The sequence below is a fragment of the Leucoraja erinacea genome, chromosome 1 (genome assembly GCF_028641065.1).
Source record: "Leucoraja erinacea ecotype New England chromosome 1, Leri_hhj_1, whole genome shotgun sequence".
NCBI classification, from domain to species: Eukaryota; Metazoa; Chordata; class Chondrichthyes; order Rajiformes; family Rajidae; genus Leucoraja; species Leucoraja erinaceus.
The window spans coordinates 67,228,631-67,244,127 of NC_073377.1; the positions used below are offsets into that span (position 1 = coordinate 67,228,631).

The 15,497-nt window shown below is 43.8% G+C and overlaps 1 protein-coding gene across 2 annotated transcripts in view; it reads right to left on the reverse strand.

The window, feature by feature from the left end:
* LOC129697898 (magnesium transporter NIPA3-like) overlaps window positions 1-15,497 on the reverse strand; it is a 35,577-nt gene that overhangs the window by 9,834 nt on the left and 10,246 nt on the right. For both annotated transcript variants that reach the window (XM_055636635.1, XM_055636626.1), the window contains exons 2-3: window positions 14,900-15,166; window positions 12,671-12,727 (exon numbers count right to left, since the gene is read on the reverse strand). In XM_055636635.1, the coding sequence (XP_055492610.1) occupies window positions 12,671-12,727; window positions 14,900-15,089 (247 nt within the window). In that variant the 5' untranslated portion in view covers window positions 15,090-15,166. The remainder of the gene's footprint in view (window positions 1-12,670; window positions 12,728-14,899; window positions 15,167-15,497) is intronic.

Here is a 15,497-nt window from a genome sequence, read left to right on the forward strand (position 1 = left end):
GGGACACTGTTTTTCTTACTAATCTATCTTATATTCTGCATGCCTCAACATGACAACTTTCAGGATTAGAGGAGGAACAACATTTCTGCACTGCAGGAAATGTTACAATCAACAATATTCAATTTTCATTGATCCAGCAGTATGCATATTACCTTGCAAGCTGATATTCCTCACCTAAGAAGTCACCTGCTTATAGGCAGTCCTAGTTTGATGCACCACAGAGAAAGGAATGGCAAGATGGGAGTGGGGCTTAGGAACCATAGAAGAGCTGGAGCAAAATATTTGCTCATTAAAAGAATGGATACTTTGAATTGGACTAGATACAGGCATTATTGGTTTTATTAACAGCTGAGACCGCTAAAATAATTGGGTCCTTAAAAACAAATACCAGACACATTAAAATGAAGGTGATGCACACAGCCTTTGGCCTACTGGCACACTGAAATGTATTGAGAAAGGAAGTAATGGTATCTGCTGATTCCCTTAACATTGTATTATAACAGTGCTAACATAGAGCAAAATAACAAACTACACTTTAGCTATTGTTTAGGTGGCTTAGTTATACTTCCAAAGAGGAAGCTGACCTTTGATTTAAAAAAAAATCTTGTAATGCACACACAAAATCATTATTTATTAACCAATATTAAATTACATTGATTGCAAAAGCTATAACTTATCATAGCTGATAAGCTATGAAGTGGAATTGAGCAGTTCTATAGGGAGTTAGTATAGACCTGATGAGATGAATTGCCTCCTTCAATAGCAAATCTAAGCTAACTGAAAAGTAGAAAAAAATGTCAATAAATCCAAAACAAGATATTGCAGGTTGCTGAAATTCCAAAATAAAAGAAGCACTGCAAATATTCATCAGATTATTTTATGTATTATTTCCAGTGTTTTATTTTTTATTTCAGTGCCAAAATAAATGATTCCCAATATGCCCGGCCCTAATAATCCTATTTTGAGTAAGCAGTACCCTGTGTTTGAACTTCATTTAGCAAGTTCTGCTGCTGCTTCTGAAAAGTTCAAATTAATTCTCTCACCCTTCTGAAAAAAATGTTCACCAAGTCAACAATGCTAGTTGCAATTCACAAAACAGACAGCAGATAGAGTTATAACATTCTGCAAAACACTTTTCCTTTAAAAAGAGTACTTCCTTTAAAAATAAATTTATTGAGAGCAACAAGAGTGCAAAAGAAAGCATGGTTCATCTTTGGAAACTGCTCTGGTGAATGATCCCCAATCAGTGGATCCACGAGATGATTGGGTGCATTTATTGGAAATATAGCAGAATAAAATGGAATAAAAGGAATAAAGTCAAATATTTTTCATCACATACACCCAAACGTGTAGTGAAATTAATTTGCCAGTAGCGATATACTTAAAAAGAAAACACAATACCCAATAAGATTTAACACAAAAATCAACCACAGCATTCTTCACTATGGTGGAAGGCACAAAGTTTAGTAAGCCCTCTTCCTTGTTCACCCATGGTCGGGGCTATAAACCTCCGCAGTCGCCACTATGGACAGCCCGATTTATAGGGCCTCTCGTCGGGATGATTGAAACTCCGACGTTGGAATGGTCAAACACATTCCGCAGCTTGGAAATCCCGAATCGGCGCTTTCTTACCGGAGACCGTGGCTTCAGGATGATGTAGGCCGCAGGCCGGCGGTCGGAGCTTTTCTCCGGGGATCCCCAGCGAGGGATCCCAGGCTCCGGATGGCAAGTCCACGCCACGCCCGCGGCTAGAAGCTCCACAGACCGCGGCGTCAGGATGTAACAGTCCGCGGGCCAGCGATCGGAGCACACCTCTCTGGCGACCCCCAGCAAGGGTTCGCCCGCTCTGTGATGGAAATGTCCATGCTGCGCCCTTCACTGGGTATATCTGAATACACTACTTCCAACGAAGAATGGGGGCAAAGTGGAGCATTTGGCTCCAAGTGTTGTTGAAGGTTTGAACAACTGACCCTTTGAAGACAGGCATGATATGTTGAGGTAATTGTTCTAAAGGTTATGGTATCAAGCTCGGTGGCAAGAATAAGAGAGTTTGATATTTGGACTGCGCGTGCCCAGGTCAAAGGTCACTACGCATAAACATTGCTGGAAAGCAGTGGAGCTGTGTACAGATACACCTTCATTTCTTCTGGTTTTTTTCCAGCATTGATTTTTCTAGGTAAGAAAATACTGCTTTCAAACTATGAACTAGTTGTATTTATTGTTCCTTTGTTAAAAGCTAAGATTATTTTGTCGTTTTTATTGCTTTATGCTTTGGCGAGTGAGCGAGATCGTGCTTGTTCATGGTCGGGGTTGGGACCGGGTCTCCGATGCTGCGGGTGCTGTTGAGTTGCTGCTGGGCCATCCCTGTCCCCTCCCGGGTGTCCCGTCCCTGTCCGGAGTCGGACCGGGATTGCAGCTGCCGCGGGGAGGAGGCGCTGGCTCCGACTCCCGGGCGGACCGGAGACCGTCGGCTGCGCCTCTCTCCTTGTCCAGTGCCTGTCAGTTGGCCCCCTCGGTGCCGGAGGGGACCGAGCGCCGATCATCGGCGGGGATGCACACGGGGTGCTGCAGTGGCTTTGCGGGTCAGGCGGAGTTGTACTGGGGTTGGCGCATCTTCTCCGCACTGTGGGCTTGGGGCCGCTGGTGTTGTTGGCCTGGGGTCGCTCCGGACATCTCCGGCCGCCACCCCCAGGTGGGGATGGGACACTCGGGGGGGGGGGGGGGGGGGGGGGGGCGGTCCAGTGGCGGTTCGGCAGTGCTTGTGGTGCCAGGGACCCGGGTTCGATCCTGGCAGCGGATGAGGCACGGGTCTGTGTGCGGCTCTCCTGTCTCCCACTCGCATCTGCCCTTTGAGGGGGAAGAGATGAGGAGTTGACCATTTATGGAAGGCCCTCTGGAATCGATAATTTCATTGCTCATTCGTATTCATAGACGAGGCTGAAGAATTCCATTGCCTTGAACGTAGCAGAATAGTGAAATTCGACTCAGAAACAATCATCGTAGAGTTCTTTGTCTTCTTGCGTATGGTGTGCACAGCCTAGAGTTGTAGGACAACTTGTTCTATTTGATCTTATTTGATTGTGCACACCGGGTTGATTGCATTTGCCGAAACAGGGCGGACAACGTGAAGGTTGCAATCTCCCACCCCTCGTTGTGTTCCAGTCTGGAATACATTAATTTTCTTATAATGTGAACACACGGCACCCCCCTTCCTCAGATTAAATATATTTTTTTGCATAAATTATGAATAAAGATAAGAATTTATACACAGTTTTTTCAGACAGCGCTTTGTTCGCCTTTTCTTTATGGTGAATGACCTTTGACAAATCCCATGATTCCTAGCGTTTTTCGGAATACCGAACTCGCTTATTAAGGGGGGCGGGGAAAGCGGCTTCATGATCAAGCATGATTCCTTGCGTTTTTCGGAATATGGAGGAGTTGTTTAATTAACGAACTCGCTTATTAAGGGGGGGGGTCTCGACCCAAAATGGGGGGGTGTCCAAAAAATAAGCGGCTTCATGATCAAGCAGACTGGTTTTGAAAGAATCTTATAATAAAAGCTTTTATAAAGTTTGCACGGCCAATTGCAAAGATCATGGCCATTACGGAGACTTGTTCCACCATTTTGTTGCTTCAGATGGGATAGGGAGCAGTAAAAGAGGTGGAGGAGTTGTTTAATTAACCAGGGAGAATGTCATGGTGATACTTAGAGAGGACATACTGGAAGATTCATCTATTAGGGCAATATGGGTAGAGCTCAAAAATAAGGAGGGTCTCGACCCAAAATGTCACCCATTCCTTCTCTCCTGAGATGCTGTCTGTCCCACTGAGTTACTCCAGCTTTTTGTGTCCATCTTCAAAAATAAGATTTGTGCTCACTCTAATAAAATCAGTGTGCTCACTCTAATAAAATTGTATTTATGGACCACCAGCGGGAGGTAAAGGAATAGATTTACATCGGGAACATGTTTCCTGCCTCTAGCGTGTCCAAGCCCTTAACAATCTTATATGTTTCAATGAGATATCCTCTCATCCTAAACTCCAGAGTGTGCAAACCCAGCTGCTCCATTCACTCAGCATATGACAGTCCCGCCATCCCGGGAATTAACCTTGTAAACCTACGCTGCACTCCCTCAATAGCAAGAATATGGGATTTATCCGAGGTTATTGAGAGAGACAAGAAAGGAGATTGTACCTGCCTCACCTACCTCCTCTGGCAGCATGTTCCATACCCTGTGTGTGAAAAAAATTGCCCCTAGTGTTCCTATTAAATCTTTCCCACTGCACCTTAAATCCATGTTATCTGGTTCTTGATACCCATATTGTGTGTAAAAGACTCAATTTACCCCATCTAATTCCTCTCATGACCTAATACACCTCTAAGATCACCCCTCATCCTGTTCTTTAAGGAATAACATGATTCGGTTTTGAGCAGGTGATGAAAGTGACTGATGAGTGTAGGGTAGAGATGTTGTCTATAGGCATTTTATAAAAGTCCATGGCAGGCTGAGCCAGAGGTAAAGGGATCCAAGATGATTTGATCATTTGAATTCAGAACTGGTTTACTCATGGAAGACAGGTGGTTGTGGCGTGTTTTCTGGCCGGGGGGCTGTGACCAGTGGAGACGACAGTGGAGTTGCGGACATAAGTGGAGTTGCGGACAGTGAGGAACGTAACAGTGGGAGATAGATCAGTTACAGAAATTGGTATTGAAACGGCAGATGGTGTTCAATCTGAGCAAGTGTGAGATGTTGCACTTTGGGACGTTAAATGGAAGAAGAAAGTATATAGTTAAAGGCAAAACCCTTAACAGCATAGATGTGCAAAGGATCAGGAGGTCCAAGTCTATGGCTCCCTGAAAGTGCAAAAGGCGGCATAAGGTATGCTTGCCTTCATTAGTCGGGGCATTGAGTACAAGATTCAGGAAGTCATGTTGCTGCTTTATAGGACATTGGTTAGACTGAATTTGGAGTACAGTTGTGGTCACTCCAATATGGGAAGGATGTGAAGGGTTTGGAGAGGGTGCCAAAGAAGTTTACCAGAATACTGCATAGGTTAGAGGTCATGACCTATAAGGAAACAAAGATGGATTCTTTCTCTGGAATGTTGGAGGTTGAGGGGAAACCTGATAGAAATGTATAAAGTTAGGAGAGGCGTAAATAGGGAAGATAGTCAGGAACTTTTTCACCAGATGGAAATGTCAAAGATTAGAAGGCATAGTTTTAAAGTGAAAAGGGTAACATTTAAAGGAGATTTGGGGAGCATGTTGTTTTCTTTTTTTTTTTAAGTTTGCAATGACACAAAGCTGGGTGGCAGAGTGAACTGTGAAGAGGATGTTAGGAGGTTGCAGGGCGACCTGGACAGGCAGGGCTGGCCTTAGGAGGTGCGGGGCCCAATTGGGAAATACTTTCGTAGAAATATAAATAAATAATTATAAATGAGTCGCGTGTCGTGACTCACATGACAATTCGAGGGAAAGTTCCTTCCACAGCGTGTGGGGATTCTAGCCAGGGATAAAGTTGCGGGAGCGTTGAGAAGGAGGGGGTCGGGTTCATGCCAGTAACACTCACTCGCCACTGCCGCGGCGTTCCGGGCGCAGAGCTACCGCATTGTGGCCGGGGAGGGAAGCAGCTCGTGTGGCTACGAGTGGCTTCCATCACCGGACAGCGGAACCGACTGCCATCTCAGTGCCTTCTGCTGGCTCGCTCAGCTCTGGCAGTGTTCTCCGTCTGAACAGAGAGGGGACCAGCTCAAGAGCAAAGCGGAGTGGGTCAGCGGGTGATTCATAACATCACAGCGGGCGATGGAGCTTGATCCTGTGTCAGCGCGAACAAGGGATCTATTGAGGTTACTCGCCCCGACACATGGAGTAAGCTCCATCGCCCACTGACCCGCTCTTGAACTGGATGATCCCCGGGCCGACCCCCTCCATCTCACCCGTCCTGCCCTCCCTGCTACTTTACTCCTGGGCAGACTACCCACACGCTCTAAAAGGAACCCCCCCCCCTCCAGCAGCGCTGCCCTTTTACAGCCGCTTCCCATCAGCTGCTAGCAATGAGAGATAGACTTGGCTATATCTCAGTACAGCAACATCGTTCTTGATGGGATAACGAAGCCTGTCTTTCTTTGCTAATAACCTAACCTCCGGCCTCCAAGATGCAGGTACATTTTCTAGCAATGTTACAACATTTTGAGATTTAAAAAATCAAGTCTGCAATTTATCCCATCAGATAAAGCATAATAAGAAGTTTAATTTGACACCCAATTCACTTTCAAATCACATACATTCAATGTGATCATGGCTGATCATCCCCAATCAGTACCCCGTACCTGCCTTCTCCCCATATCCCCCGACTCCGCTATTTTTAAGAGCCCTATCTAGCTCTCTCTTGAAAGCTTCCAGAGAACCTGCCTCCACCGGCAGAGCAATCCACAGACTCACCACTCTCTGAGAAAAAGTGTTTCCTCGTCTCCGACGTAAATAGCTTACTCCTTATTCTTAAACTGTGGCCCCTGATTCTGGACTCGCCCAACATCGGGAACTCTAGCGTGTCCAGGCCCTTAACTATCTTATATGTTTCAATGAGATCCCCTCTCATCGTTCTAAACTCCAGAGTGTACAAGCCCAGCTGCTCCATTCTCTCAGCATATGACTGTCCCGCCATCCCGGAATTAACCTTGTAAACCTACGCTGTATTCCCTCAATAACAAGAATGTCCTTCCTCAAATTAGGGGACCAAAACTGCACATAATACTCCAGGTGCGGTCTCACTAGAACTCTGTACACCTGTAGAAGGACCTCTTTGCTCCGATATTCGATTCCTCTTGTTATAAAGGCCAACATGCCATTTCTTAGCGCTAATGGCAGGTACTTGGGAAACGTGGTGACTCGTGAAGATTTTTCAACATGTTGAAAAATGTCCACGAGTAAAATATACTCAGGATGTAAAAATTTGATACTTTTTAACACGTAGTCATACCGTAGTAGCTCGTGAGTTTGCCGTAGTAGGACCTGGTGTCCTATATCACTATTGTATGTTCATGATGGAAATAAGAATACTCTGTATATTCATTACCTTTGAATTGTAGTTTTATGTAATCCTCCCATAATTTCTGAGTTCCATTTCACAATATCTATCAGACATACAGAATGTTGCAAGGTAATATCTTGCCCAAGCTCAGTTGTAACTTTCTATCTTAATAAATATCACAAGATATGCCATTGTTTCAGCCACATTATGACAAAATACAGAATGTGGGTTATTTGTTATCAGTCACCCCCATCCCAGAAACAACAGTACTTAAAGAAGAACATGTTTTACTATGAATCGATTAACAGCGAGCTACAAGGTGAGATTGAAACACCTGTCAGAGGGCTAAGAAACAATCCTGAGTTGACAGCGTATTGTTTTAGAAGAATTAGAATTACCTTTATTGTCATTCAGACCTTTACGGTCTGAACGAAATTTCGTGCCTGCAGTCATACATACAATAATACAATAATAAACAACAATAAACACAAATTAACATCCACCACAGTGAGTCCTCCAAGCACCTCCTCACTGTGGTGGAGGCAAAATTCTTAGGGCTGCAGTCTCTTCCCTCCTCTTCTCCCTCTGCGCTGAGGCGATTCCCCACCGGGCGATGGTACAAACAGTCCCGCGGCTCACCGAACCCCGCAAACGGGCCGGCTCAAACACCGCGGCCCGGGGTGGTCGAAGCTGCCGCCCTCCAGTCCAGCGGACGCAGCCGCCGGCCCGCGGCTGAACCCCGGACTCAGGTCACCGCCGCCAGAAGGCCGTCCCAACCGTTAAGTGAGCATTTTGCAGCGACCTCACCATATTCTGGTTAAATATTCTTTCCACGGAAATCTCCTATTTCACTTTGAAATTATATTCATTTATAAAAATGAAATGAAACGAAATGAAATGATGAAATGAAATGGATTCAATTTATTGTCATTGTCAGTGTACAGTACAGAGACAACGAAATGCATTTTTAGCATCTCCCTTGAAAGGGAGACACAGGGCGTTGCGGTGTCCCGCGCCTGCCGCCGTATAACAGTTTGTAACATCAGTAACCACCTTAATGTTTGTGCGTTTAGTACCGGGTATGCTTGAAACTATTTATTGTAATGTACTATATATTTTTTTAAAAAACTACATCAACCAGGTGTGAAAATTACACTGAATCGAACGACGATTGAAAATGCGTGGGAATCGACTAATCGCGATCCTGCTGCGAAATTTTTAAGTCGAAAATTGTTTTTTATTTCAAAGTGGGAATTTGAAGACAGGGACAGAGATGCTACACAGAGATTTTAAACTTGGGAGAGCTCTTGGGTGAACTCGCACAGTGGGACAGGGCTTGAGGCAGCATCTATGGAGCGAAGGAAATAGCCAACGTTTCGGGCCGGGTCTGAAGAAGGGTTTCGACCCGAAACGTTGCATATTTCCTTCGCTCCATAAAGGGGCGGGGGGAGAATTTGCAGGGAGTCAGATAGACTGTGCAATGACAGGGGGGGGGGGATCCCAGTGTGAGAGTGAGTCACCACCTGCGTACAGCGTCCCCACATCCCTCTTCTTCACCAAGCAAGGCACACTCCTCTCTCCCCTCCGCCCTCTTCCCCCCTTCCTACCCTCATCATCACCCGCCCCTCTCTAGAGAAGGAGGGAGGGGGAGGGGGGGGGAGGGAGGTAGTGAGAGGGAGATCTAAAGGGTAACTGGTTTTGGTCTTCAGTCATCTCAAAGGGCAGCCAACAGTGGTGAGGCAGAAGGGAGAACTCTCTCTCTCTCCCCTTCTCTCTCTCTCCCTCTATCTATCTCTCTCTCCCATCTCTCTCTTCCTTCTCTCCCCCCCTTCCTCTCTCTCTCTCTCTCTTCCCCTTCCTCTTTTCTCTCTCCCTCTCCCCCACCCACGTTTATGTCTACAGTTCAGTCCACGAGTGTGTGTGAGCTCGAGCAGCGTTTCTCATTCTGACTGCTCCGTGAGCTGCTCATATTGACAATAATCGTGTCCAACTCTTAACTGAAAACGTGTGGTTTGCATCTGAAAATCCCCCTTCTGTTTCTCCACAGCTCCCCCACACACAGACAGAGACACACGCAGATAGAGACAAACAAACACAGCCACAGAGACACACACAGCCACAGAGACATACACAGATATAGACACACACACACACAGCCACAGAGACATACACAGATACAGACACATACAGACAGACACACACAAACAGACAGGGTTAAATCCCACCCGTACCCCGGCCCAGACATTAACCCCGACACCAATTGTAACACAGACTCAAACCTCCAACCTGGTCTGCTGTTGTACCGGCAACGAACGAGTTAACACAACCCCCAGATCTGTTTATCCACAGATTGTCTCCCTCCCGCAATTATCCGGCCAGTTGTCTTTCGTTTCCGCTTCAGGTTTTTTAACTCTATCCCCCCCTCCCCCTCTCACGCACATACCGCCCGCCTGCCCGCTCCCAGCGTTTAACGTTGAATACTCACGGCTGAGTTCGCTGCGGTGCTGGGGCTTGCTGCCTTGTAGACTTCCCCCTCCCCCGAGTCCAGACCAGAGTCTCGGCCGCTCCTGCGGCAGCGAGTGACACAATTTAACGTATTTACTGAGGAATGGGTATCGATATGCATTGATGACCCATTGTTGAGTAGCAGTTAACACATCGTTTATTATTCACAGCGGTTGTTATCCATGTTCGTTTTGTAAACAAATCCGTATGGCAAATGTATTTTTAAAATTTTTTATTTAACAAAGCAAATTTGTACGGAAAATTAACGCGGGGCCGCCCTTGGGCGCGGGGCCCAATTTGGAAAAATCGGTTCAATCGGCCTAGGACCGGCCCTGTGGACAGGTTGAGTGAGTGGGCACATGCAGTATAATATAAATAAATGTGAGGTTATCCACTTTGGCAGCAAAAACAAGGGGGCAGATTATTATCTCAATGGGGTTTGGTTAGGTAAGGGGGAGGCGCAGCGAGACGTGGGCGTCCTTATACACCGGTCACTGTAAGTTGGCTTACAGGTACAGCAGGCAGTGAAGAAAGCTAATGGAATGTTGGCCTTCATAACAAGAGGATTTCAGTACAGGAGTAAAGAGGTTCGTCTGCAGTTGTATAGGGATCTGGTAAAACCACATCTGGAGTATTGTGTACAGTTTTGGTCTCCTAATTTGAGGAAGGTCATCCTTGTGATTGAGGCAGTGCAGCACAGGTTCATGAGCTGATCCCTGGGATGGCGGGACTGTCATATGAGGAAAGATTGAAAAGACTTGTATTCACTGGAGTTTAGAAGGATGAGGGGGCATCTTATAGAAACATAAAATTATAAAAGGACTGGACAAGCTAGTGCAGGAAAGATGTTCCCAATATTGGGTGAGATCAGAACCAGGGGCCATAGTTTTAGAATAAAGGGCCCTATCTACAAAAGGAATGTGTTCGAAAGGGTAAAAAAAATAAAAAAAATTTGGATGAATGCCAACAAAATCTCAACACACATACACATACACACACGTCATAACCAAATGTCAGGAGTGTACATTTGTAAAAATTGGGTAACTGTGAAATCACAATTAAAGAATGTATGCTACCTTAGTCAGGTGGCTCTCCACCCAAATCAGGTATCGCTTTGCTGCTAACTATTTAACTCCCCTTCCCATGGGTATAATTTAAGACTGAGGTGAGAAAAAAAAAATTCTCCCAGAGTTGTGAATTTGTGGAATTCCCTGCCACAGAGGCAGTGGAGGCCAAATCACTGGATGGATTTATGAGAGAGTTAGAGCTCTAGAGAGAGTTAGAGCTAGTGGAATCAAGGGTTATGAGGAGAAGGCAGGCACAGCATATTGATTGGGGACGATCAGACATGATCACAATGAATGGTGATGCTGGCTCGAAGGGCCGAATGGCCTCCTCCTGCGCCTATGTTTCTAAACACAGATAAAACGTTTATGTTGTTCAACACGAGGTGCTACATTTGTACCTTTGTTAGCTATTGGGGTAGACGGACTAGAACAGATTTTCTTAACACATTCCTTTTGGAGAGTCACTACAGGGAGTGGCCATTGCTATCTACAAAAGGAATGTGTTCGAAAGGGGAAACAAAATAAAAAATTTTGGATGAATGCCAACAAAATCTCAACACACACACATACACACACGCACACACGTCATAACCAAATGTCAGGAGTGTACATTTGTAAAAATTGGGTAACTGTGAAATCACAATTAAAGAATGTATGCTACCTTAGTCAGGTGGCTCTCCACCCAAATCAGGTATCGCTTTGCTGCTAACTATTTAACTCCCCTTCCCATGGGTATATGGAACGAGCTACCAGAGAAAGTAGTTGAGACAGTCACAATTACATTGTTTGAAAATACATTTGAACAGGCACATGGATAGGAAAGTTCAGTTTGTTTATTGTCACGTGTACCGAGGTAAAGTGAAAAGATGGACATGCTCCCAAGCCGGGTACATGGGACTAGCCTAAATGGGGCATTTGTCAGCAAAGGCAGGTTGGGCCGAAGGGCCTGTTTCAATGCAGTATGATGCTGACTTCCTCCAGCAGTTTGTTCTTTGTTCAAGGTTTCAGCATTTGCAGTTTCCTGTATCTCCATTGTGGCCCAATACTTTGTTTATGAGCATCAAATTTCAATTCTGGGTCTCACTATCGTCCCTTCACAGTTTTTATTGGTGTATTCCCTTCAGATGATCTCCTGGTGGCTCAGCACTTCAACTCCCCCTCCCATTCCGAATCCGACCTTTCTGTCCTGGGCCTCCTCCATGGCCAGAGTGAGTCCCACTGCAAATTGGAGGAGCAGCACCTCATATTTTGCTTGGGTACTTACACCCCAGCGGTATGAACATTGACTTCTTCAATTTCAGGTAGTTCTTGCTTTCTCCCTCTTTCCCTTCCCGTTCCCAGCTCTCCCACAGCCCGTCTCCACTTCTTCCCGCGCCCCCACCCTCACATCAGTCTGAAGAAGGGTCTCGACCCGAAATGTCACCTATTCCTTCGCTTCATAGATGCTGTCTCACCCGCTGAGTTACTCCAACATTTTTGTCTATCTCTGATGTTATGACTGATCAGTGGTTGTAGTCACTAAAAGCTGCATAAAATGTTGTTTGCTGCTTATTCTATAAGCAATCCACTCATGCCAATTCAAATTTCAAAAAATATATTCCTCTGGGAAGAGTGTTTGTTTTTACTAATATCTCCACAAGACATTATTGTGCAGGTGTACCACATAAATCAGGAATAAAAAGGAAGTAAAAATACAACAATAAGAAATCAAAAAACATAAAATTCCTGAAAGCATTGCAAGACTGGAGAAGGAGACATTGACTTTGGGCATCAGTACTAATAGATGCGAGGCTAACAGCTGCTACTAGCCCTCGCCTTTCAATATTCCATTCCGAGATCTGTAGTGTAGGTCCCAAGAAATTGGCTTAAAAATAAAACCAAAGATGTGGTCATTTCAATTTACTTTGCAAATTTAAGACAGATCACCTTTAGCAACCTTGCACAATAGTAACTTCGATACTGCAAGCTCGGTTTGAATGAATTGATTACACACAACTCAAATGGATTGATTACACACTTAAACAGCTCAAGTTAAATTTTATGTACAACATATGTAAAGCAACTTACTCAATAGAAGTCCTCCCCACCAGAGCCATTCCTTTAAATAGGCATATCCTCCTTGACCTGTGAAATTATCACAGAAGAATTAAAAAGATAGATTGTATTTGTGCCAGCAAACAAATGTCAACAATCTCCACCTTAACCATTAGTGCAAACGAATAGGATTATTATCTTAACATATTGTCACAGGCAGAAAGTTATTCAACAACCCCCTCCCTAGAAAATTCATAGCTTCAAACTTTAACACCCTACTTTTGTATTATTTGAAGTATTAATTGCCACTACAAAATGAGTCATGTAAAATGAATCAACTACATTTTTGATAATTAATTGAAGTCTACTTCCAGCAACTAGACTAATGAGAGCTGAGCAGGCAAAATTAGCAGTTCAGCGGAAGTTGGATCTCAGAAATTTACCAATTAATCCAGTAACAGTAATGGTGAACTTAAGAATACACATAAACTTCAGCAAATTAGCATGGCAGCATTTTTCTTTTGAATTAATATAGAAAGCAGCTTTGTGCTGTGTATGTCCACACAAATAGTGAGAAAGTAGGCCGTCAGGTTGCTAACATTTTTCTAAAGTAGGCTATGGGTGGGTCATGGTAACCTTACAATCAACCCAACACGTTCGCTCCTGGTACTATCAACCATAATCCTTTCTCATATCACTCAAAAGATTAAGTATACCATCATAGCCTGTACTTTGCATTCTATCGGGACATCATTGAATGTTTTCCACCTCCCTTTCTCGCACCAGCCCCAGTCCACCCCTCCTCCCCTAAAATCAATACATTGTTCCAAGGAACCTTTCTGGTTGCATTTCCCCATGCCTTTTCAATTTAAACAGAAACAATGCCTTGACTGACAATAATGTCCGAAACAAGGAACTCTTATGACCTATCACCAAGGCTCCTGGAATGGGAGATTGCAACCTTCACGTGGTCCGCCCTGTTTCGACTAATGCAATCAACCCGACGTGCACAATCAAATAAGATCGAATAGAACAAGTTGTCCTCCAACTTTAGGCTGTGCACGCCATACGCAAGAAGAAGACCAAAACTCCTTGGTTTTTCACCAATCTTAACTCCCTATCCATATTTGCATGTTGATCAATCCTCATCCTTGCCAATAGATTAACCTCCGATGACTTAGCTTTGATGACTTAGCTTTTTGAGATACCCTTGTCAAAAGTCTTCCGAACATTCAAATACATCTTCTGGTTCTCCACGATCCACTTTATTAAGATTTGCTTATAAAGCCAAGGTATTTGCAGACATAATTTTTCCCCTTTAGAAAAAAACAGGCCTACTGCTTGATTATAACCCAGTTTTCCAAATGTGTAACTATTAATTCCTCAATAATTGATCTGAACACGTTTCCAACAGATGTTGGGCTAATCAGCCCATAACTATCTACCCCTTGTCTCTCCCACTCTCCCCGTTTTGAAATGGGTGTCAAATGGGCAATTTTACAATACTCTGGCACTACAAGGGAACATCCTCTCCATATCCAAGCTGTCACGATCTCTCCGGATCTTATGTGTCAGTCAAGTCCCCTCTCACTCTTTTAAGCTCAGCAAATACAAGCCTAGCCTGCCCCTCCTTTCCACACATGACAGCTCAGGTATCAATCTAGTAAACCTTCTATGAACTGCATTCAAAGTTCAGAGAGTCCTTCAACAGCACATTTATTTTCAAGTTTACGTGATGAAATTAAGGGCTTAATTATATTTTATAGTTTAAGATCAAAGTTTGCTTCACTATTGCAAAAAATTCCAAAACAAGATCGCCGGGATAAATGGAGGAAGATGATTTGATTACCATACGCTATTATACCCCACATTACAAAATGAACAGGTAGGACTGGTCAATAAAGATTGCAAGGAACTTTGCTCAAGCTCGAAAGAATTGCATACCTATCTATGAAAGGGTGGCTTTGAACTACAGTGCTACATTTCTTTATCCTTTGGTTATAAAGGAAAATTTCATGGTCTCTATTCGCAAGTTATCTCAAGATATTTGTCATGGCAATAAAGTTTGAATGTCATCCATACTTCTATTTATACACCATTTATATCAAGCTCGTGTCCAAATTCCCTCAAACTTTATTGGTACATGAATTTTGGCTAATCAATTTGTGCAGTCAGTGGTTCCAACAAATTACAAAGCCACTTCATCATTGAAACTTATAGTATGTTGATTTCAAAATACCTAAAAAATATGTGAACATTTACCTGCTCTGGCAATTCCTTTTTCAGCCAATCGCAAGAGACCTTTCTTCTTGAGTATAAAACTGCTTCCAATGAAGAGGCTGGATGTAATTGCTAAGGTCAACCCTATATACAAGTTGTATTGCGTTTCGGGCCAAGTTACTTTTCCAAGGGCTGTCCCATTGAATTCTTCATTTTGCTTTTGGCGGTGCATGTCTTTCAATTCGGTTACATTGATGATCTGACATAAAGCCTGTCGAGCAGAAGGGCAAGCTAAAGAAATGAAGGAACCTGTAAGGGAAAACATTTTCATTTTAATCAAGCTAAAGAAGAAACATATTTTTGAACACATGAAGGTGCAACTTCAAGTTATACATAAGTACCCCACCTATGATTAGATGATGTCACTAAAGGGTTTTAAAAAAGTAAATTGAGAAATGTATTTTAGCGAATTTGTATTTATTTTTAAAATACCACATTTTACTCAAAATATTCAGTTTTGCAATTTTTTTAAATTTCATAATTAAAGTACCAAAAATGTGAAAAAACCAACCCAAGAAACGAGAGAATTAGGCATTTAGATTCATAAATCTGTTCCAATGCAGACAACCCCAACGATAGT